Source organism: Diplotaxodon limnothrissa, linkage group LG10, assembly GCF_057381915.1.
Source record: "Diplotaxodon limnothrissa isolate DT_005_m linkage group LG10, D_limnothrissa_male_GT1.1, whole genome shotgun sequence".
Classification (NCBI taxonomy): Eukaryota; Metazoa; Chordata; class Actinopteri; order Cichliformes; family Cichlidae; genus Diplotaxodon; species Diplotaxodon limnothrissa.
In genome coordinates, this window is record NC_140605.1 from 19,565,255 (window position 1) to 19,588,069 (window position 22,815).

Below are 22,815 nucleotides of genomic sequence, written 5' to 3' on the forward strand. Positions count from 1 at the left end.
TAGTTTCTTAGTTTTCCAATGAAAAGTGGTCCATCAGGTCATATCTTTCTAGTAAATGTCAGAGGACTGTTAAATGCTTGTATACACACTCAATATTTTCTACTTACGTGACTGCTGGTACTCTGTGTGGTAGCTGGACTTGATTGTGAGGGTCTTGTTGTCGCTGATCTCTCTCGTCAGCATCAGTACTGAGGCTATTACCTGGACCCCCAAAAAGAAGTGTTGCTCAGTGAATATGTAAAGCTTTGCAGAACTCAGTAAAGTAAGTTTCAGTCCTACTTCATGTAATAAACTAGCCGAATAATAACAAACATTAAAATGGAAATCTGACCTGAAAGTTGTTGTTGCAGGAGAGCGCAATGAGGAGGTGAAGAAGGAGACGTTTGCTGTGTTCATAGACCTCTGACCTGTAGTGGTCCAGACCTAGAAAACGAAGTACACACCGAGTAAGACAACAACAGCTTTTGTAGTATTACAAAGGCTTGTTGTGCCTCAATTTGTGCAACAGTGAATGAAAAAAGCTAAAAAAAAATAAAAATAAAAATAAAATCAAATCAAACATGGATTCCTGGATAACTTCATGCAAAAAGACCAGATGATGCTGAATCTCATGAACTTGAAAGTTAGTATGTAGAATATGCTGAGCGCATAATAATACAGCTGGCATCTGGGTGGGGGTAGGTATGTGTCTACATGCTAGATTGAAAGTGTTTCATTGTGATACTTGAGAACGGCCTGTCCACTTCCACGTCTCTGTGTGATGGCGATAAAACACATCGTCACGCTATGAGCTCAGTGGACGTCACAGAAAATACCTTCAACATCTCAAGGCTATTTTTGTGTGTTTGTTTCGGTGGCAAACACCCTGACACCCGCGCTTTTTGATTTTATCTTGTTTTGGTTCAAGTTCTTTTCGATCTACCACGTGTTTCATTTGCTTTATCAGCGTGAGACTGAGGAATTTTTTATATAACCCATCAAGCACTTCCACATTCTCCAAAATGCATGTAGTACATTCTATGCAGGCGATTTTGGCTTATTTTTCTTCTTACCCCATTTTCCCCAAAATTAATCCATACAGGGTTTAACCGATTCAAGCGTGACATGAGTTCAGTTATGCTTACCTAAGAAGAGGGCATGTAGTAGTAGGGGCAGGTGTAAAGCCCAGTCTTCTCTCACACTGTGGTCTACTACCATCTCGGTCATAAAGATCACTGCAATGTTACACCTGAGGAACACACAAATTTTATGTGAGTACGATAAAATCTTGGCATGTTTGATGGAAACATTTGATGTTTGATGTTTCCTGTAATCTGTGCTAGTGCATGAACTGTACATGGATCATAGATTTCAAAGCTCTCTACAACAGTCTTCATTTTATTTATTTAGAGTATTGATCTCTGAAGTGTCAGGACAGGCAGAGAAGATTAAGTGGGAAAGCTCTTTTAATATGAACTATTTTCCTAGTAGACCCTGAGCAAGCTGGCTTGGCTTCATTCTGTGCTTGAGTTTATCCAAAAATCTGAAAGTAGGCGTAACATGTCTCTGAAACGCTGTCTGGCCCTGCTGATTGTAACATCACTCTTCTAGCTAAGATCCTGTTTTTTCAGAAGTTTACTAAAGGTCATCTGTGTTTGTTCGTGTGCACCTGTGCAGTGGTCCTCTAGGTGTGATAGTTTCTGGAAGGTAGTCAACCAGAGGTGCCCAGCAGCCTCCATTAACAGGCATGGGTAACGGCTGAGGACGGTTGGTCTCGAGAATACTCAGCAGCCATCCAGCGTAAGGTGGAAGTGGGTCATCTATGAGCACAGAAAGATTTGGTTAGTAAAATCTGAAACATATATCCCACCAAAGCAATAATTCTGAATTAAAAGTAGTGCACAATTAACCATTTCACTTAAAAAGCATAAGGACTGATCCTTTGAGAATCCTCAAAGCACAGGCCGAGGAGGGGGAGTGGCAGCAATCTTCCACTCCAGCTTATTAGTTACCACAGACCTGGAGTTTTAAATCAATTGAAAGCTTAACCTTTTGCCTTGTCCACCATAACTGGAAAACTCAATAAAAAGTGGTATTTGTTTTATTGTAGGGACCTTTACCTTTCCTTAATACTGTAGTTGTGATTCAATTTTGTTGCGACTTCATTTTATTGTGTTTGAAAAATACTACCAACTGTAGCGCATACGAGGTTGTCATTTTTACACTTTGTTTTTTGCATGAATGAAACAAAGAGTAAGCTTGAAAGATGGCGTTTGGAGTCAGTGTTCGGTCTGTAGCTGTGTAGTAGATGGTTGATGAATTGGCCTGTGTGACTGGGGCCTTAGCTAGCTGTTTAAATTATAGGAATCATCTAACCTACTTTGACAAGAATGTCAATGGCTGCTATTACAAGGTGCATGACAACACATTTAAAACATTTGCTTTTAGTCTCTGTATCTGGCCAGAAAAAAAAATATGTGGGATGAGAAGTTATAGCACAAGAACTGTCAGTAACAATTACCATTAAAGTCTAAAGTTAAAATGGTGAAGATTTATCACTGAAAAGTCTACATCCTCAGAGTCTCTCCAAATAACAGCTGTAAGCTGTGAAAACCCCTGGGCTCTGTGTGTGTCAAAGATTGTACTTTATTCCTCATGAGAACCAAGTCAGGGCTTACTTTTTTCATCCTCATAGGAGCCTCCGGAGCTGTTGCTGTAACGAGACTCCAGTCTGTTGTGAGCCCTCGCCCGGCTGTGAAAAATCCACCACATTTAAAGTCAAACTCAGCATTTCCAGATTTGATTGACAATATCCTCATGGTATTATCATCGCTACATACAGTAACTGATACGATGCTGACATTTTTTAGCTATCTTTATGACAGCCTCTTGAGAGACTGTCTCACCCAAATAAAACACTGTATCACCATGACAACCCATGCTGCAGCTATAAGTATATAAGGTATAAAAAATGACTTACCGTTCTTCACTCTCTCTGACCATCTTGGTCTCATCTGTCTCTGGCAGGTTTTCCTGACCAGCCACTACGGTGTTACTACTGGAGGTGGTGCCTACACATTTAACAGAAACACAGCAGAGTCATCCATCTGTCACATGAAAAAAGCTGTCAAGTTCAAACCAGGGGTAAGTGTTGAGATGAAAATCTAATTTGACTCCACAGACTGTGACAGGAACACATCCCCTCACCTGTCTGGGATGTGGAGGCTTTGTTGCTGGCAGCAAAGCGATAAAATGGAGGATTATCACAGTGCAAAACCACAGGGTTGACAGGGTCGGTCTGCTGCAGCTCAAACAGGAGCTCCTCCATAGTCTGGATGGTGTTATTGCGACACATGTAAATCACCACCTTCTTAATCTACAACAGATGAGCAAGCATTAGTTAGAAATTCTGGGTTATTTGCATTACTTCTGCATATTTGTTATGATATCTTTGTGAGGATTACTGCATTTAACTAAAAAATGCTCTTACATAAGGCAGTAATGTGGTGTCACTGCTAACACCACACAGGCTGATGAGGAACTGCAGGGTGACTCGCAAGTTGTTGCTCCACCTCTCGTTCGACACTAGAGCGTTCCAGGCATTCTCAATCTCTGGTCCGGGAACCTCATCTCCATACTGTAAAGAGAAAAAAATCTAATTAGAAAGCTAGAGGTGCGTTTGGGAGTTTTCACAAGTAAGAATTAACTCGGCTTCCCACCTTAGCAGTCATGAACATGAGGTTGTTGAGCACCAATGATGTTGCCTGCAAGGAGCCCCAGCCGCTGCCTCTCAGGCTGGGGGATGCACTCAGGCCCCGAGCCTGACCTCGAGGTTCTTCCTCTGGTGTGCAGGGACTTGAAGCAGGAGGTAAGAGACCTGTGTCCACTAGCTCAATGTTACTAAGCCAGGGTAGCAGGTAGGATAGCATGATCTGTCTTCCATTAGGATGGGTGGTTGGGAAACGTTGGCTCACCTCTGCAAATACCAGGAGAATTCACTTATTCATTTTTTTTTTTAACTTATGCTGCTTCCTTATTAACTTCTCTTCCACATTAAAGTGTAAGGAGATACCTTTTTCTAAAAATGCATATAGATATATTAGTTAGTTTATATTTAACTGTTCTTTTTTGTTGCATTTGTACCATTTGGAAGAATTCCACAGAAGAACAGATGAGAAGAATTTACCTGAGAAAAGAGGCAGCGTGAGCTCTGGGTACATGCTGGCAAGCTGGATGGAGAGCTGCGCAAGGCTGACACTGTACAGAGGAGGGAGGGGGCCGTGCGTCCCATACAAAATATTACCAGGCTTCTGCTCCACCATCCGCTTGGAGTATGCACACAGCTTAGATTCCAGCACCTGCAGGAAACATTTATTTTTAAATCTTTGCCAGGTTTTGGCTTTATGACTTTGTTTAATATGTGCCATGAAAGTGAGCATACCTGCATCAGCTGCATGGAGATTTCATATATTTCCCTGCTGGTGTCTGAGGCTTTGAACAGCACGAGGTTGAGCAAAGTCACAAGGTCACATGGATAATTCCTGGCATAATAAATAGAAAGAGCTATTGGTTACTGTAAGAACTCAACCAATGAGTATTAACAAGCAAGCGGGCATCGTGGTAAATAAAGTAAGCTTTATATCTACATCTGTTCCCTGATGGTAAAAACATCAGGAGTTCAGATTAGAACCAGGGTGTGATTCCCGACCTGTTACCGCACACTGTGGCGATGGCCTTGAAGCAGCCAGATGCAAGCTGGTAAGACCCGGTGAAGCAGCGGTCCACGGCCCAGTTGAACAGGTTGATCTGATCTGGATTCAGTTCTAAAAGCAGAATGACCACCTCACACCCCAGACGATGCACCTAAAGGACGACATGTTATTGTGTTGTGGTGCATGTATTAAAAACTGATTTGTAACTTCTTAGATTAAACTAAAATGCCAAAATACATGTCATAGAGAGCTAACTGTACAACAAGTTAAACCAAGAAATCCTTGAGTCCACCTACCCGTAAGTCATGACAGGCCAAGATGTTGTCAAGCCATTTGTAGAGATAACCATCAGTAGAGAGACCCACGTTGTCAAAAACTGGACCACAGCACAGAACTGCTGACATGGCCTGGGAGACAAAAGCAAAGCAATGCTTATATTTCTGTAAAATATCCTGAATTACTGCAAAAAGAAGTTTGGTGATTTGGGACCTGCTTACCTTGAGAGCACTATACTGGTAGCGAGTGATCTGGTGGTTGCGGTCACTGTACCGGTCAAGAGGCGTAAACATAACACTGAAGGGCCCGGCCCACTGGCTGAAGAGAATGAAGAGATGGTGCCTCAGAGACTGCTGAGGGAAGAGGAAGCGCCTGTGGTGGACTGCACAGACGTGAGAGAAAGAAAGAGAGACACTGAGGGTGAGAACAAGAGACAAAATGACTCCGAAAAGGCCAGTATGTTGCCTGATACTGAAAAATGGACGTGTAGTAGTCAAACTAGAAAATTACTATAAAATTAAAAGGGTAAGAAGTAAAATAATAATCTTACCAGGCACACACTGGATGAGATTGGCTACCATCCCACTGAAATGAGCTCGTATGTCTTTGAGCACGTCCAGTTCTTTCTCATTCTCAGCCTCTAGAAGCATCCGGGTTAAGTCCACGTACTCGAGGAATAAAGCACCCAAGGCCAGGGAATCACGCTCCAGAGCTCCATTAGTGCTACAGGAAAACAAGGAGGAAAATATGACCTTGGTAAACTAAACGAGACTAGAGTTACAGACAGGAGGAGATGAGAGATGAATATAGTCTAACTTTTTGTGTGCATAAGGATCAAAGCCCAGTAAACAAAACGAGATGACTCAGTGCATGATACATGTATGTGCTACCTGTCACTGATGACTCCTGCGTTAGCCAGTAGTTCAAATATCCTCAGCAGCTGCAGCCTGAGAAGATCCCTCCTCTCTCTACGCTTCTTGTTCTGGAAGCACAGACAGGTTGTTAGTTTCCTGCCACAAAGCAGATCCAGGATGTCAAAGTCATTTTACTTCCTGGGCCACAATCCACCAACTCTGACCTTAAGTAGGTCAGACCAGTGAATCTTCCCTTTTTGTCAGTGTAAAAAACTTGAACTACACACTGAATCCCTCAGATATCTTCAGCTAAGAAAAAAGAAGTGCAGTATTTCTGTTTTTCTACAGGATAATGGAATACTGCTGTAGTAAATGGAAGAAATTAGCAATTAACTCTTTCTTTCTATTGTAGATTTTGGACAAAATTGAACTTTTCTGTCATTTAAATGTTCATCTATTACTCCTTTACTTTGGTGTAGTATATATGGCCATGGTCATTTGTCAGTAGGAAAAGCTTTAAAATGTTAAGGAAAAAAAATTACAGTGAAAGTCCAAAATCGTGATTAACCTCCTAGGACCCGGGGTCCACATATGTGGACATCACATTTTGGGTTATTTAGACCAAAATACTCAGTTTTGCTTTACAAGGGCCTGATATCCACTTACAAGGACATTATACTGTTACTGTTCTATTGAAATTTTAAATGAATATCCTTATATGTGGCTCTCATTTGTCTTAGAAACAAAAATTAGGTAAAACAAAATCTGGTAATTCTTTGTTTTTACATTCATCATGTCCCAATCAGCCCAAAGCATCAGTACAACATGCAGTACTTCTGATTATAGTGGACTGTGGACAAAACCTATATTCCATTTTCATAAACAAAACATTATTAATCTATGGAAAACATCAGCTACAACCCTGATTTTATAGTAATCTAGTTTTATACTTAATCTAGAAAATATTCTCAATTTTGCACAGTCAGTTTTCTCTCACAACCTCGGTGTGTGTTTTACCTCAGGCCTACGTTCCAGTGCTTCTTTCATCAACGGATGGAGTTCTTCGACAAGCTCCCTGTTTGAGGGAGAAAAAAAAATCAATCAATCAATGACCTGATTGCCAAAATGCTAAATGAGATATCCTCCCCTGTATATAAATAGTTATTATTCATGGGAACAATGAAGATGTGTGACATAAATCTATGCAGTGCAACCCAAATGTCATGTTCCCTAAAACCACTAATCCTCAGACGCCGTAATGACGGAACAAATTTGTCTGGGCAGACCTTAATCTTTTTAATAACAATGAGAGCCTTTTCAGAAAATACTCTAGGTTAAAAATAGCTGATCTCCTTTAGAATGAAAATGCCATCCTGTCACAATGGAACCTCTGTGCTTTGAAAAAATGTGATATGTCTCTGCCCCTCCAAGAATTTCTCTTCTACATCACTGACTCATTTTCTTCTCTCAGTGTCAGGTATGCAGCTCATAAACAGACAGGTGAGAGTAGGTAAGATAAAACCCACTGAAGAATCGTGTCTTTCTCATGGAAGAGATTCAGATCAAATCTGGCATATCATCTACTTAGAACTGTATTTGTTCTGTCTATTCAGTCTTTTTCAGTTCATTCTCTGCCAAAGGCAAGAATAACATTAGCACTGAAACCAAGGCTAACATCATCAAAGCAGGATTTGTGTTTTATTACTGTTGTGTAGGTTATTATTCCAGTACCTGAAGACCAGAGCATTTGTGCATCCGAATCCCAGCACTAGGGACTCTGTGATTTCCAGACTCTCAGCTCTCATCAGTGGGACGAGCTGCTTTAAAAGCCAGGCCACAGAGGGCGTGCCTATAACCTATGAAACGTAAATAAATAAGTAAAACACACGCACACAGAGATCAATCTTTACATTTTAAAATATCACACTTTAAGTCCATTTTGCTCTTTGTTTCCAGATCCAATCATTTAAGCTTTTCATTAGTTGGAAATCAATAAATAATAAGATAAGATAAGATAAGATAAGATAAGATAAGATAAGATAAGATAAGATAAGATAAGATAAGATAAGATAAGATAAGATAAGATAGAACTTTATTAATCCCTCGGGTGGGTTCCTCTGGGAAATTCGATTTCCAAAAAGCACAGCACCGACAGAAGTTACAGAATATTATATATATACACACACACACACACACACACACACACACACACACATATAAATACAGAGACAAATATAAATAAAATATATGAAGGGGATAAATAGAATAAATAGGAATAAAAAAAAAATTGTGCACATTTCTAAACTCTACGTCTCTGCTATCAACTGAAGGACAAATGCGCACCTTGTTGTCGTAGGTGACGCTGCCATCAGGTGTGGTGGCAGTGATCTCAGGTGTAGACGCTCTGAGATGGCCAGGTGACATGATGCTTGGCTTAGCCACTCCGAGACAGAGGATTAGGTAATTGCGCCACAGTGAGATGTAGCTGTCGCTGGCGCCTGCCGTGCTCGTCTTCTTAGCGTTCACTGGGCTGCTGCATGAAGACAGGTGAAAATGCATTAGTTTAATCTTTCATACACAAGTTGCTATCATTGCATGTCATTTTATTTAGAGTGAAATCCTTAAAGTGTAATGTAATAAATGTGAATTCATGTACTTGGGATCAACCAGAGGCAGCAGCAGCTGTAGCCGTGTGAAAACGTAGGGCCAGGCGTATCCTAGAGCAACGGGGCAGTGCTTAGGCAGATGCTCTTGCCGCAAAAAGATGTGCAAACAGAGCACCCATGGGTCCTTCACACACTGGGCAAAAATCCAGACATGGCTGGGGCTCTTCACGTCGTACGAACTGCTCACCAGTCGAGCCGTCCACTCCACTAGCCACTGGAGGTCAACGTGGTGGCTGAGAGGCAAGGTGGACTGAGAGAGGCAACAGGAGCAAATAAGTCATTTGTAAAATCACTTATCACATCGATACACTTTTGTTACTGATCACTCTCACATTCTAAGCACAAATATACATACTGAGTCAGAAACAGCCACGTGAACAAAGCTGTCCATTACAGCAGGGCTCAGCTGGTCCATGACCTCTATCATGGGTTTGTCATCGTCCTTTAGGGAAAGACATTTATAGAATCAGCTATTTTTATAACAGCGTCACACAATGCATGTCTAATCACAGCAAGTCAGATGGCTCTCCTTCAATCCTATTTCCATACCCTTTCTCCCTCTTTAATCACAGTTTGTCACAAGATTGCTGTTGCATTTGTTACCGAACTGTTTTTGTATTTTTCTTCACTGCTTTGTTACCGTCTATAAAGTGAGACAAGCTGGTGAGCTGGTAGGAGAAGATGTGAGTTTTCTGTGCTTTACCTCAGCATGTCCCAGTGCCGTGAAGAGACAGCGTATTTCTCTTAACACGCCGACTGCCAGCTTCCTTGTGCTGATCTGACACGAACAGAGGAGCAGCAGAGCAAGGCCCTCCACCGCATGGAGTACTGAACAATGAGGGCTTCGCTCTGGCAGTCTAGGGCTGGCCTGATGGAAAGTTAGGAGGGTTAGTAAAAAGTAATTAAGCATGCATTTTCAGACCGACAAACCCAGAAGACCTCAACAACCTTTCAAGCTCAGTGGCTTCTCTAAATGTTTTTAATATAATTTTAAATACACTGAACATCATGTCTCCTAAAGGAAAGGAAATAGTTGGCTTAAGTGTGACTGTCATAATGATAAAGTACTCTATACAAACCTCAACTCCCCCTCGCATCTTCCCCTGGAGCTGCAGAGCTAACCTCCACTGTGTGAGCAGCTGGAGAAGAAGCTTGACGGATGCATCCTGCAGACACTGATGGGTGTCTTGGACCTGGAAGTATTTAGCATACGACACTCCTGTTGTGAAGTGAACCCCCTTCGGTCATAACTGGTAACAATGTTTTATGGCTAACACTTTGAAATTATGAATAAGCATATAATAAAGAGGTCCTATTGTAAGAAGCTACTATGATGGTTCTAAATGTTCACCTTTCAGTTTAAGGACCACATCACTCTGTGAGAATCTAAATTAGTTCTGGGGAAATGTTTCTAATATGTCACTATGTAGGTAGTATGATTTTAACACTTTAGAAGAGCAGCATGAAAACATCCGAAGGTTGTGCTATACCTCACGTAAAAGGAAATGTGTGTAACCAAAAAGGACGTCTTCCCTCCAGTCTGAGAAATCAAGTAACAGGCTCTGCAGGGAATTCTGGGAAATAAGACGAAGCTCATCGTCCATGTGCACTGTGAGTCTGAGGGACAGACAGACAAAAAATAAGCAAGATTTGTGTTACAAAGCTTGTATTTCACCAAAATTAAACTAAAATTGCAACTGAGTGAAAAGAAATTTGAATTAAAAAAAAAGGATAAAACAATAATAAAAATATAAGGAAGCAGGAAATCTGGTTAGTTTTTGTGTATTGTTTGCACTGAATGCCTGTTGTGAAATTCCTACATGTTTCCCCTGAAAATATGCAACTACATTAAGACAAAAAAGCCTTAAAGTAACACAGAAACTAAAAAAACTAAACTGAAACCAAGAACTTGTACTGATATAGTTTGACTTATAATTTAATGTATTCTATTCTTTTAATGATTCAGTTTTTTATTGTATTTGTGAGGAACTTGAGCTAGACCTGAAACTTACCTTGATAGCAAGTCTATGAGCTCAGGCTTGGACATGCCATCAGGAAGGATACGAGGAATGGCAGCCACACATGTCCTGAACAGGTCGATTTTAGGCTTCCTTTCACCACTAAAGATGGAAAACGGAGGAGTACATTGGACACTTATTTTCGATCACGTTTGCAAAATTTCAAACGGAATGAAACTCCACTTTGCAGTTACATACGTGATCATATCCTCTGGCTCTTTGTTGAGCATCTGGACGCTTGTGAGCATCATGCAACGACCCACCTCCTTATCCAAGTGCCTCAGGATGTTGTCCAGAGCTTTTCGCACCTGGGAGTAGTACAAGGACATGCCTGTGGGGAACCAGACAGAAACAGAGACGATGAAGGGGGAGACATTCAAATTACAGCAGCCTCCAGACACCCACACAGACCTATTAGCTTGGCTTCCTCTTCAGTGAGTGTCTTGCTGAGATATGTTTTCTTCTTCTTCAGAGAGTTTCCAGAGGGCAGAGTGGCTCCTGTGTTGGGCATAGGAGGCTCTCCATCCTTCTGTTGGAGAGCATCTGCTATCACCAGGAACGCCCGCAGACCAATGTTCATACGCTGGAAGACAGATACAGCGCCAGTTTTTATGCCAGTTTTTCAAGAGCAATGGAAGATATAAAGCAGAATTCAATGTAGATCAACATTATTACATTGTTTCCCAGTAAGACACAGATCCTGCAGTGAATGTAGCTGAGCGGGATCTATTTATATAACTGTTGATATACTGTCAAAAAGCCTCACTGTGACTGTAAACATCCTTAAACTGTGCAAAGCATACTGCACTGTCAGATTACACCAATCGATAGTTTAGCACATAATGTCCAACACAGGATACGCTCACTGCCAAGTCCATCTCTCCTAACTATTATTAGGTAAAGTGAATATCCTCCGTTTCAGGCTAATTACGTTGAAGCTTCCAGCAGACCACATACTGTTCTTTACATTCCTTTGATAGAAATCAAAGTTGGAATGCTTAGATCTATAAAATGTCCCGGGGAGATCCACTGTTGATCTTTGTGCAACTGAATGCCTGTGTCCGCTCCTTTTTACCTCTGGGTTGAGACTGAAGGCTTTGGCAGGCTTCCCAACACTCAGCAGGTCAAATATGATCTCCTTCATAGCAAAATCGAGTCTCTCCTGAAGAAAGGACAAACATGCTGGAGTTACAGGATTTTAGAGGCAACATGGTGTGAGGCAGCAGGTGTATCTGCTGTCAGCAGTGGGACATTTTAATAAAAACTATTTATAAAAAAAAAATCAAAGAAAAACAACAAACAAAACAGTCACAGAAACTCATGTCATGTAGCAACTGGGGTTTTACACGGTTGCTACATGACAGCAGCAAATGCAAGAGCAAAGAGTGCGCTGCACTTAAACAGCATTAGAGCAGGTTTCAAAACCCTCTGCCGCTAATTCAGACATCAGATAGAATGTAATCAATTTTGATAATGGATTCTAGTGAAATGTAAAAAAACATCTCATGTCCTACATTGTTGGTCAGCCTCTACTTTTCATTACTGTTTAGCTTTTGAGTAGTTACTGGAACCGTGTCAGCTCAGAATTTTGGATTAATCATTGCATTGGTCTGTTTTTCAGTAACAGTACAGAAAAAAACACTATGCTATGCACACAAATGTGACTTTATTTCTCTGAGCAAGAACAACACTTTATGTGGTTTGGTCACTCATGCCATTTATCAAGGTATTCATTTTTTACAGATAATGAAGGTTATAATCTTGGTTGTTTCTGTGTTTTATTTTTTTCCTCTTTGACTATATTTAACTGGTTTATGGATTTTTATGTGTGTGTGCTATTAATTTATGCAACTTATGAGCGTACCACTTTTCTTCTTGTTCCCGGACACTCTTGAAAAAGAGATTTTTAATCTTAAGAGTTTATTTTTTTCATGGTTAAATAATAATAATAATAATAATAATAATAATAATAATACCTGGGCAATAAACTGGATAATCTTGACAAAAATATTCAGAGGCATGTCTCTGGGCACGACGCTACGACTCCCTTTGGGGAAGAGAGTGGTGGTGATGGACGTCAGGCGACTGAGGGACAAAGAGATGTAAATAATCTTAGCATTGTAATTCCTGATGCATTTGACTATATTTACAAGTGTACCATGTTTAAGGGAAATTCCACTAAATAACTTAATCATACAAGTTATGGCACAATTTTAAAAAAAAGAAGAAGAAGATTATTTCTGGAAAGATAACTAATGATTGCTTAACATGATGACACCGAGCTTCCGATTACATCTTACATGCTATTTTATAGAAAAGTAACAGATGTAGCATTACCTTTGTGTAGCAGTGTTGCTTTCACACTTTATCCGGATCATGTACACCCACAGCAGGCGGTAGAGTGATTCCAGAGCCACTCGTGCCATCTTGGGGTCTTTATTCTGCATTCACACGCATGCAAACAGGTAGAGTTTGTTACACATTGGTAACAGAAATGTTTTCTCTCAAAACAAACCCTAAGGGGCATTTCTTTCTGTTATTGTACAGGCACAGTATAAATTGTTGCTGTGTGCCCAACATACACTGGATTCTAAAGATTTAAAGTGTAATCATAAACTTTACGAGGCTTTATGAGCCCCGGTCAGTCAGTCTCTAAGCTGCAGTGCTTCACTTGAAGCAATAAACACTGACGGGTGATTTTAAAGCTGAAGGGCTAGCGGGTAGAGCAAATATTTTGTAGTGTTTTGTGCATGTACAGTTCACTTTTCACACATAATTTATTTTTATGAGTATACTGTTTTGGGAAACAAACAGCCCTTTCTACAGTAATTTGTGGATTTGCATCGTACAGACGAAGCAGCTGACCTTGAGGTTCGAGAGGCAGTTGTTGAGAAAAATGTGCCAGCGGCTGAGGAAGAACTGCTTCTGACTGACACACAGCAGGCAGGTCACCAGAGGATACAGGGCCTGGTGCAGGGAGGGAAGACAGATGGGAGAAAATTAAATGAGGCGCATGACAAATTTGGGAGGGATGAACCGACCTGTCAGCCAAACATTGATGTTGATAAACAGCACTTCTCTGATTTGTTACAATTTTACTCTGGATGAAAGCTCAAAGGTAGTGCGATGATGGCACATCAATGCAAATTTCATTACTCATTCTTTCTCCCCAACTACACAAGAGACAGAGACAGTCTGACTAGCTGCAAACTTTAACCCAGGTATTGAAATCCATCTTTGTCCTTTAAAAACAAAAATGTATATCAAACCATCAACAGTGTGAGTTTTCAGAAGTGACTCATATTTACGGATTTTTAACAGAAATTTCATGTCCAGCAGGCTCAGACCTGACATCTCCTCTACACAGTCATTCTTAAAGGTTATGTAAGTCAGAATGCAGATCATTCTTTAAAACAAATTCTTTGCTAATGATCAGCGCGGGTCGAGAGAGGCGTCGCGACTGGTTTTGGAACCTCTAACCTTGAGAAGCGCACCTGTCACTCCTTATCAAAGTGAGCACTCTTTATCTGATTCTCGCCCATTTCTTTCTTTCACTCAGACACCCAGAATGCAAATGAATAACAATTATGGAAAAGCACCACATTGCTATCATTCCTGTCATGTTTGTCAATTATGATCTCCCTGACATGGCAGATGACTGCTTGTTAGTGTGCATGCCTCTGTGTAATTCACTTGGAAAAAGTGAACCCCCCCCCCAAACAAGAACTTTTGTTTGGAGAGAGGTGTGTCAGGTCTTGGCTGCATATGGGTGGCTTGGAGTATGCAGAGAATCTGCAAAAATAATGCAGCACAGCGGCCTGATGGCATGTCTTGTTATCAAATGTGCCCGTCAAATAACCGCAGGACACATCCCAAAGGTGGGGCTACATCTTAGAGAATGCACCACCTCAGCGAGCGTTGTCATGCATCTAAGAAATTTCTGAGAAGTTGTGTCTATATTTTAAGGAAGTTATAGCACTGAAAATCACATACAGTTCAGTAACCTTGTAATCAAAGCCTAGCCTTAGTGCACTGTTTTAATGAGTCAGATGAACTGCTGATTTCCCTGCCTACCTCCATGCTGTAGGCAAAAACTCTCCATCTGGCGCAGCTTCAAAAAATAGCCAGTGCGCTGTACACTACACTCTTATCTCGTTCCCACGAAGAGATAAAAGCCCACATGTTGGGAGAGTTACAGTAAGTGCTTTCACCAACTGCTAGTAATGGAGAGGAAATGAAGAGAGATTACCAGTGGTGAAACCGAATACGGGGAAAAAGTTACCAGAGAGTGTTTCTTCCTAGAGGACAGGTCCAGTGTGGTGTCGTACAAACTTTCGACAAAATTTCGTAGACACGGCACGTTCACCTCATTCTTCACGGTCTGGAGGAGGAGAGATAATGCAGAAGTTATGTCGATATACATTGGATTTCATTTTTCCCCCCACCAGAACAATTTCTGTTAACCTGATCGAGACAAACGGAGCATTATATACTGATGATCCTAAGACATCAGACTTATCATATAAATGGAGAGCAGTAATTTCAATCTGGGCCTGTCCTAATGTCTACTCTTTTTTGTTCTGAGGAGTAAGATTAAATGCACTTACAGCAGCTACAGGTACGAGTATTTCCACAAAGAGTCCAGCTAATGAGTGCTTAATGTCTTTATCTTTCACTTCCAGGAAATACTGTGCACACTCCTGCAGACAGAGAGAAGGAAAGAAAGAAAGAGAGAGAAAGTGATAAAAAAAATCTCTGTATGTGTCCATTGCTTTGTTTTGCAATGGATCATGGGAATTCTTGCAACTACGACTCACATCAGAGGCGTGAAAAACAAGGCAATTAACCCAGATTACTTTGTAGAACTTGGTTAGAAAGCCATATGATGACACTTAAGAGCTTCCAGGTACAAATATTCCAACCAAAAAAACCAAAAAATCTACATCATTCCTTTAAGCTTTCTAAATACAGCCCACTTTGGCAAGGAAGCTATTACAGTAGTAGCTCAGTCTACCTGCATGAACTGGAAGGAAGCTTCAAAGTCTTCCACTGGGTACATTTTGATGCGGAAAAACTTGAGTCCCATGATGAGGCTGATGGTGGACTGGATGACGTACGGGCTCTGCTCTTTCTGCCTCAGCTCCTTGAGCTCGGAGATGAACTTCTTCCTCACTGCTGGGAACCTGCCGAGGAAATGGTGACCAGATATGAGCAAGTCTCGTGAGTTTTAGTAAATACCATTATATCTATGTCTAAGTGGGGGGGGGGTTACATTTGAAGAATAACTAAAACAAAGCATCAAGAGTCTTCTAATCTCTGTTCATTTGCATAGATTGAGCACATTTAGTCTGCCCCCCCCCCCCGCTCTTTTAAAAACACATGCACATGGGTATATGCTTTTTTGCATATGTACCAACCAGCCAGATAGATTCTACCAACAGTACAACAGTGCTCTACAAGCCTATATTTAGAAAGGCGCTGGAGGGGCAATGTGCAGGGAATATGTACGTGTGTTACTGCAGCAGTTTAGTAAGTGAAATAGTTATTAGCCTTGTTCTACGTGCAGAGAGTTTAAATAAAGCACATATAAACACTGTTATCATTAACTAAACTGAAAAGAGTATGTACTCAAATTTGTCATAGTCCTGTGTGTGCAGAATGCAGTGCAAATAAATAACAGAAAGGTGATTCAGAATGCTACTTGATTAGTGTAAGAACACAAGACAGTTTTTCTCCCTTTGCTCAATTAGATCTCATACTTGGTCGATAACTTTGTTCCATTAAGTTTGTGGATTTTTGGGGTTATTATCTTTGTGTGTGTGTGTTTGTGTGTGACAGTTTGTGAGCTGCCATGTGTAACTGTATTACATAGTAATAACTCAGTAAAATTAGATTTTTTATTTCTTTTTTTATCCTTCATCGCACATGACATTACGTGACACAGTTGGAGGACCCTTATCATTACCCTTATGCACACAAACACACATTCAGACTTGAGGAACACAGCTATTACTACACTATGTTCTTTACTTGTGCTGAAGTCGGAGAGACGGCATTTGTAATCTCAGATTTCACTGAAAATTGGGTCAAAAAGAGGGCAGATAGCAACTGTTGCCACATATTAAATTTTTAACCCAGACAAACAGGCCCACAGCTGTAACACGACCTGGATTCTACTTCAAATTAAAGACAAAAAATACTTTTTTTTCTCTCTGTTGTATTTCTACTCTATGACCACACATCCTTAGTCAGCAGTTTTTAAAGACTGACGAGACAAGCTGGACTTTCTTTTTATTGTGAGTTCCACAACCCCACTCACTGTAGACATCTGGGAAAACAATAACACTGTGAAATATTAAGATTTCTCGTACCCACTTCAGCTGTTACATTTTGAAAACACTGGCCTCAATATCAAGCACTCGCTTTCAGTTTTCATTGAGCTTTGGCTCTGTACATGTTGGGTCTTCAGGGAGATTTATTTCTGAATAAAAAAGTACTGGCAACAGGTACAATTACATGAGAGACACAAACATTTATTGCGTGCAGCTACACAAATATGCATACAGTGTAAGCAGTAATTAATTCAACAATACCTCGACTGAGCAACGACTCCCACTACTTCAGCATAGAGGTCAGCTACTATGTGCATGTTCCCTGTGTTAGGCCCCAGATACCTAAAAATTAAACATTAACATGAATATTATCAATCAAGTGCACTAGTTAGTTTTTACGAATTTGAAAACTAAAATGCATTTAATGCATTCTATTGTATCAATATAATTTTTATAGGTCGTCTGTCTTACCCTTCCTTGTATTTGAAGTGCTTGAAGGCCAGGTTAACGACTTCTTGGATGAGTCCATCCAAAAGAGGATGGAGGGGGATCTGCAGTAAAATGTAATTTTATTACATTTACTTTGTCACTTAAACACATACGAGCTATTCTGGAAGGACAATAATAATATGCATTATTATCAGTGCTTCTCCTTTAAACATTTAAAAGACGTTATGCCAAACAGATCAGACTGCAAAATGTGCCCCACCTGCTTTAAAACTTCAATAAGCACCAGTGAAAAGATGAAATCTATCGCCAGATCCCTCCGCTCCAATAAGTAGTCCTTCTGTTGCTCATCACTGAGAAAGACAGACATAAGACGATATTAGTACACTTACAATAACGGTGTCTGTTCTGTTAGGCCCAGGTGCACAGAGCTGTGAAGGTCACTTTTGACTGCGCTATGTAATGCATTAATGTTGCCGGGTCTTCAAAGTTGTCATATTTTGGTTTCTACCTCAAATTCTATGTCTATGTTATATTAATGAGTAAGCGCGACATTCACACCTATGTTTGGACAATGACTGACCATCACTCTAATCATCCTCATCTAAATTTCAGGCTGGTTTGGGAATATTTGAGCCTACATTGCTTGAAATAAATCATTTTAAAAGGAAGGTATTTCACGATCCAGTTCATGTGTTCATGTGCACAAACAGCTCCAATATTTTAATCTTCTCTCACTTTTTTGACTTGGTGTTGGCCCGGGGTCGATATTCATGGGATTCGTCCTCCAGGCCATTTTGCCTCTTGTACCAGTCGAACAGAGTCTTCAGGATGGATGGCAGGCAGTACTCAGCAAGAGAACTCATAGAGTTAATCAGCTGGACAGATGACAGGAAGAAGAGACGGAGCCAAGAGACAAAGAGAAAGGATGGCAAAAAGGTTAATCCTGTTCAAAATATGTGACAGTGTATATAGTATGTGTCCACATGAGACACACACACACCTGGTCAAACTGTGGGTCTTCTCCTCTCTGCAGAGATTTGTTTAGTGGCTTCTCCTGCCAGATAAGAACAGACAGAGGTGGAAAACACTCATGTTAGTCTACTAGCATTAGTAAATATTTTGCTTTGAATTTCAAGGAAAAGAAATTCAGTTCAGTTTCCTGACAGAACAAAATGGTCATTGTGTCCAAAAAGAGAGTGAGTGAGACTCATAAATCACTAGGTCAGAAGGTCAAAGCTAATAGTCGCATTTATTAAATGTAACAAAAAGTGAAGAAGTTTACTTTGTCAAACAGACAAAAAGGTGAGATGAGAGGTTCAATATTCTGGCTCAGACATATTAGGGTTACTTTGTTGTTCAAAAAACTGGAAACACAGTGCGTCTCATTGTGAACCATAAACTGAAAATTATCATATAGAGACAAGCAAAGGTGTAAACATGCACAGTTCAAGTACACTAACAGGTACATGTAAGCCTGTACTATTTAGGACTGCCTGCTTTTTCAAATGATAACAGTACAGAGGAAAAAAACCTTGGGTTAAATGTGTATTTGATCACTGACTCTGGAGTGTGCGTGGGTTTCCAAGGTAAAATACAATCCACTAAACACAGCGATAAAGAGAAGGCATTCCCTGATTTACTGCTTTGTCCATTTATTGCTTGGCTGAATTTTTTTTTTTTTTTGCCTTTCCCATTTGTTTTTTTAGCCATCAGAATTGATGTCTGAACGCCAACAGAGATACCCAACGGATTTACTTTGCCAAATGGATCGTCACGGCTTTGTCGTTTTGTTCCATTTGATCGACCTTTGTTGTTATTATTTATTTTATTTTATTTTCAGTTGTTACAGACAGGACAGACATGGCTGGGGGATAGGAAAGGGAGAAATAAAGATGAAGGAACAGAAAAGGATTTCAAATTCATTTCAATTCAAAAGGATTTTCTGGATAGTTAAAAAAGGTTGGAAACTGTGGATTGCATAAAAATGTCGAGCCAATATACACTGTCATCCAAAGTTCCGATGACTAACATAATGAAATAAGAGGGCCAAAATGCGTGTTTATGATGCTGTAACACAGACAGAAGTGGACTAAGCGTCATGGAGAGAAAAAAAAAGAACGAATCGAAGCTCGGTCACTCACCAGTGGTTCAGCCATGATGATACGGATCTTGCGTTCAGAGAGCAAGGTGAAGTTGGCAAATAAGCTTTTTAGGACAAACTCGCCCGGCTTGCTCTCTGGGTCCACGTTGACAGGCGCCATGACGACGGGGCCCTTCCTCTCACCCAAGGGACCGCTGGCTGGTGGGATGGATGGCTTCAGCCCCACTGGAGAAGCTGATGACATATAAGACAGGCCAGTTAGTCTGAAGTACTCTGACTCTGTGGGTCACCCCTGAGTTACAGTAAATACTTCTGTGCCCCCAGCGTGCACACATTTTTTATCAGCGTTACTGCTAACTGGAGCATATTTAATGCTAAAGGTTTTTGAACTACAGATCTCATCATTTTTGGGCCTTCAGCCTGCTTTTGCTTTCTGAACCATGACAAACAGCGCTGAATATGCATTAGAAGTTCATATTTGCAATGCTCTCATGGTTTTTTTTTCTTTTTTTCTTTTTTTTTTTTCTTGTTTTTTTTTCTTTTCTTTTTTTTCCTTTCTTCTTTTTTCATTCTTTTTTTCTCCGCTACTAAAAATGAACTGAGGGCATGGCTATACCTATATTTTTTAGGATTAATATGTATAAAAGACTGAGCTTATATGCGCTATGGTCTGAAAGCACTGAAAGATTAACACATTGTTAGTCATATTCTGTCACTCTGTACTTTCAGACCCGTCTGTAAACTTTCCAAGGTCCCCAGAGCAGCAATGGCATTTTGCAATACACGGAATAAAAAACTGAAAAAAAAGCCACCAAAGCTGCACAAATGACAGAGTGGAGGCAAATAGAACTGAAGTTCATACTTCAAAAAAAGTACAGACAAGGAAGTAAAACATATTAATCTCTTTTTCTTTGTCATGTTCGCTTGAACAGTGATTGACAGAAGGTATAACTCTGTAATAAAGGTATCAATGTGGAACTAACGTGCAGATAGGGCTGCACAAACACATACAGATCATCAATTACTTAATCTGCTTTATTCACATGTATCCACGTCAACAGATTAACCCCATTTCAACAGGGCTTAATTTGGGTGCGTTTCTGTGTATTTTATTGCATTAAAAATCAGACATTAGCAGCATGTGCGCTCAGTGCTACTCCCATGCTCTCATGGTTGATGATTCTCACTTGTAGAGTCACGAGGAATGGGGTAGTGTAAAAATCATCTTCTTGAGCATAAATTGTATTCAAACTAATAAAAACCACATCTGTGTGTTCAAATTTCGACTGAGTTATGGCTCGGCGATGGACACCGATTCTGGCAATCCTTACACGATCCTCCCTGCTTTGCATTCACGCAGCTGAGTGCTATCTCCTGTGGTAATAAATCTCATACTTGGATAAATAAACAGAATGAAACATTTGCAGGTTTGATTCCCAGAATATGCCGGAGGAAAAAAAACGTGTAAAGTACTTCCCCAACCCCCCAAACAAAACAAAGCAATAATTACCACAACATTTCCCAGATGTGTCTAGTGTGCTTGCATTAAGAACGATGCCAGATCCTGACCTTTCATGACCATGTGACCTGACCTCACAGGAAAGGTGAGATGTAAATACTAACTCATGGACATGACAGGCCCCTTGAGTTAAACCTGAGCACTCAGGCTTTGCAAACAGGTGTTCATATGAATGCGCAAGCCTTTACGCTTACCAAGGCCCTTGATGAAGCTGATCACACTAGCCCTGCTCCATTTCGTTGGCACCTCCATGGTGCAGACAGCCTTACAAGGACACAGTGGGTGAAATGGGAAAAAAAAAAAAACGGTGGGATTTTACAGGCTGTGAAATACAGCAGCCATGATTAAAAACAAAAGCAATTCCTTGCAAGAGGTTAAAGTCACAGAGGACGTTTGTCTACTCCACCATTGTCAAAAATGCTACAGAAGTCCCTTTGATGTAAAGCTTTGGCACCAGGTCGGTTTAACCAAAGCTAAAAGTGTAAATCTCCATCCTTACGAAAATGAACGACAGAAAAAGCGAAACACACGAGCCTGAGGTCAAAAAGAAAACTGTCATGACAGCAGCACTACAGCTCTATCCCACATTCAGTCCAAATCAAACAGGGTGATGAGCTGCAGCCACACACTGGAGGAGCCATAGCCAGAGCAAATCCGCCCAAGTGAAGATGCCTCGATGCTTCAGAGCCAAGAGAGCTCCAGTTGAAAGTTGAAGAGGAGGTGCAGAAGTGTCTTCTTAAAATAAAAGTAGACAACCAACAACCATTTATTCTGTCATAAGGGCAATCTACGAACAGGGATCAAAAAACCTTTCCAGTGTCCTGCTCCAGGAGAGGTTTGAGTAGATTAGAGGCTGCGTAGGGCCTCGTGCTCGAGAGCTATATGAGCCTACAGGTCAGCTATCAGTTTCTACTTTTGCTTCTGCTCCGCCTCCGACCTGCCAACACTGCTCTGCACAACAATTCCTGTGACCTTGAATTCTTTGAAGCCCTTTGGAAAGAAGTATTGAAATTAAGTGCTTCTTTGAAAATGGTTAAGGGCTGTCCTTAAGTAGCCAATAGCAGTTAAGTAAAGTCTGCCCTTTGTGGAGATCTGACCAGAAGAGTTAGGCTGGAATTTCAACACTGCTCCGAGAGCGAGCCGAGGGGCGGAGGGAGGTGCTATATATAGACTGCTGGCGGTCACTCTCTTACATACCCACCACTCCCACTGACCCCTACTCATACACAATTGCAGACACATGAGCACAAAGACATAATATACAGAAACACACACACTCACACACAATAGAAGGTGGTCTCAAACTGAGATAATCTATTACAACTGCTCAGTGAAACACAGTGGTGTACAAGCTTGTGTTTGAGAGTCGAAAGTCGTGGCGGCCCAGGAAAGCTGCGGTGGAGCACTTCCTGTGATCATCTGTAGACCATTTGTATGACTCAGCAATGAAGGGAGTAATTCAGCAGAATTCTACCATGTCCAGTCAATACAAGCCTGCCTTGGTTTAATTACATTTACAATAAATTTCAAATTTTAATTGAGAAAAATGTATTTAAAAATGTGCGAGCGAGAACGAGACAAAGGACGAAAGGGACTGAAATGGCAAAGAGACGAAGAGGAAGAGGAATAAAAAGCAGAATTGACAATAACAACACTGTTTTTCCTTGAGCCACAATTCCACTGAAGGAAATTCCACTGCCGTTTTGATGCTGGATGGAGACAGCAACACATTTTAAAACCCTGACTTGGACTGTGGGCATCAAGTCTTAAAAATAATCAGCAGATTATCTGATAAAAATAGACCAAGTGGAGAGAATTTACATCTGGTGTTTACCTCCAACCATCATGTCATACTAGCAGACAAGCACCCTGGTGGGATGAGTCATGAATAACACGCATTATGAGACA

The 22,815-nt window shown here is 40.7% G+C and overlaps 1 protein-coding gene across 1 annotated transcript in view; it reads right to left on the bottom strand.

Annotated features, from left to right (window-relative positions):
• fryb (furry homolog b (Drosophila)) overlaps window positions 1–22,022 on the bottom strand; it is a 38,354-nt gene extending 16,332 nt beyond the window's left edge. The window contains exons 1-41 of the mRNA XM_085364546.1: window positions 21,102–22,022; window positions 19,429–19,622; window positions 18,288–18,341; window positions 18,023–18,162; window positions 17,547–17,637; window positions 17,309–17,388; window positions 17,099–17,179; window positions 15,520–15,688; window positions 15,113–15,205; window positions 14,788–14,886; window positions 13,371–13,472; window positions 12,843–12,946; window positions 12,482–12,590; window positions 11,581–11,667; window positions 10,917–11,088; window positions 10,704–10,836; window positions 10,500–10,607; window positions 9,978–10,104; window positions 9,567–9,680; window positions 9,191–9,355; window positions 8,843–8,929; window positions 8,478–8,737; window positions 8,165–8,354; window positions 7,553–7,677; window positions 6,839–6,896; window positions 5,858–5,949; window positions 5,518–5,690; window positions 5,189–5,349; window positions 4,988–5,098; window positions 4,688–4,842; window positions 4,421–4,520; window positions 4,166–4,337; window positions 3,699–3,955; window positions 3,470–3,616; window positions 3,187–3,355; window positions 2,960–3,050; window positions 2,658–2,731; window positions 1,649–1,799; window positions 1,125–1,228; window positions 332–423; window positions 108–201 (exon numbers count right to left, since the gene is read on the bottom strand). Coding sequence (XP_085220672.1) covers window positions 108–201; window positions 332–423; window positions 1,125–1,228; window positions 1,649–1,799; window positions 2,658–2,731; window positions 2,960–3,050; window positions 3,187–3,355; window positions 3,470–3,616; window positions 3,699–3,955; window positions 4,166–4,337; window positions 4,421–4,520; window positions 4,688–4,842; window positions 4,988–5,098; window positions 5,189–5,349; window positions 5,518–5,690; window positions 5,858–5,949; window positions 6,839–6,896; window positions 7,553–7,677; window positions 8,165–8,354; window positions 8,478–8,737; window positions 8,843–8,929; window positions 9,191–9,355; window positions 9,567–9,680; window positions 9,978–10,104; window positions 10,500–10,607; window positions 10,704–10,836; window positions 10,917–11,088; window positions 11,581–11,667; window positions 12,482–12,590; window positions 12,843–12,946; window positions 13,371–13,472; window positions 14,788–14,886; window positions 15,113–15,205; window positions 15,520–15,688; window positions 17,099–17,179; window positions 17,309–17,388; window positions 17,547–17,637; window positions 18,023–18,162; window positions 18,288–18,341; window positions 19,429–19,622; window positions 21,102–21,159 — 5,143 coding nt within the window. The 5' untranslated portion in view covers window positions 21,160–22,022. The remainder of the gene's footprint in view (window positions 1–107; window positions 202–331; window positions 424–1,124; window positions 1,229–1,648; window positions 1,800–2,657; window positions 2,732–2,959; window positions 3,051–3,186; window positions 3,356–3,469; window positions 3,617–3,698; window positions 3,956–4,165; window positions 4,338–4,420; window positions 4,521–4,687; window positions 4,843–4,987; window positions 5,099–5,188; window positions 5,350–5,517; window positions 5,691–5,857; window positions 5,950–6,838; window positions 6,897–7,552; window positions 7,678–8,164; window positions 8,355–8,477; window positions 8,738–8,842; window positions 8,930–9,190; window positions 9,356–9,566; window positions 9,681–9,977; window positions 10,105–10,499; window positions 10,608–10,703; window positions 10,837–10,916; window positions 11,089–11,580; window positions 11,668–12,481; window positions 12,591–12,842; window positions 12,947–13,370; window positions 13,473–14,787; window positions 14,887–15,112; window positions 15,206–15,519; window positions 15,689–17,098; window positions 17,180–17,308; window positions 17,389–17,546; window positions 17,638–18,022; window positions 18,163–18,287; window positions 18,342–19,428; window positions 19,623–21,101) is intronic.
• Between the last annotated feature and the right edge of the window lie 793 nt (window positions 22,023–22,815).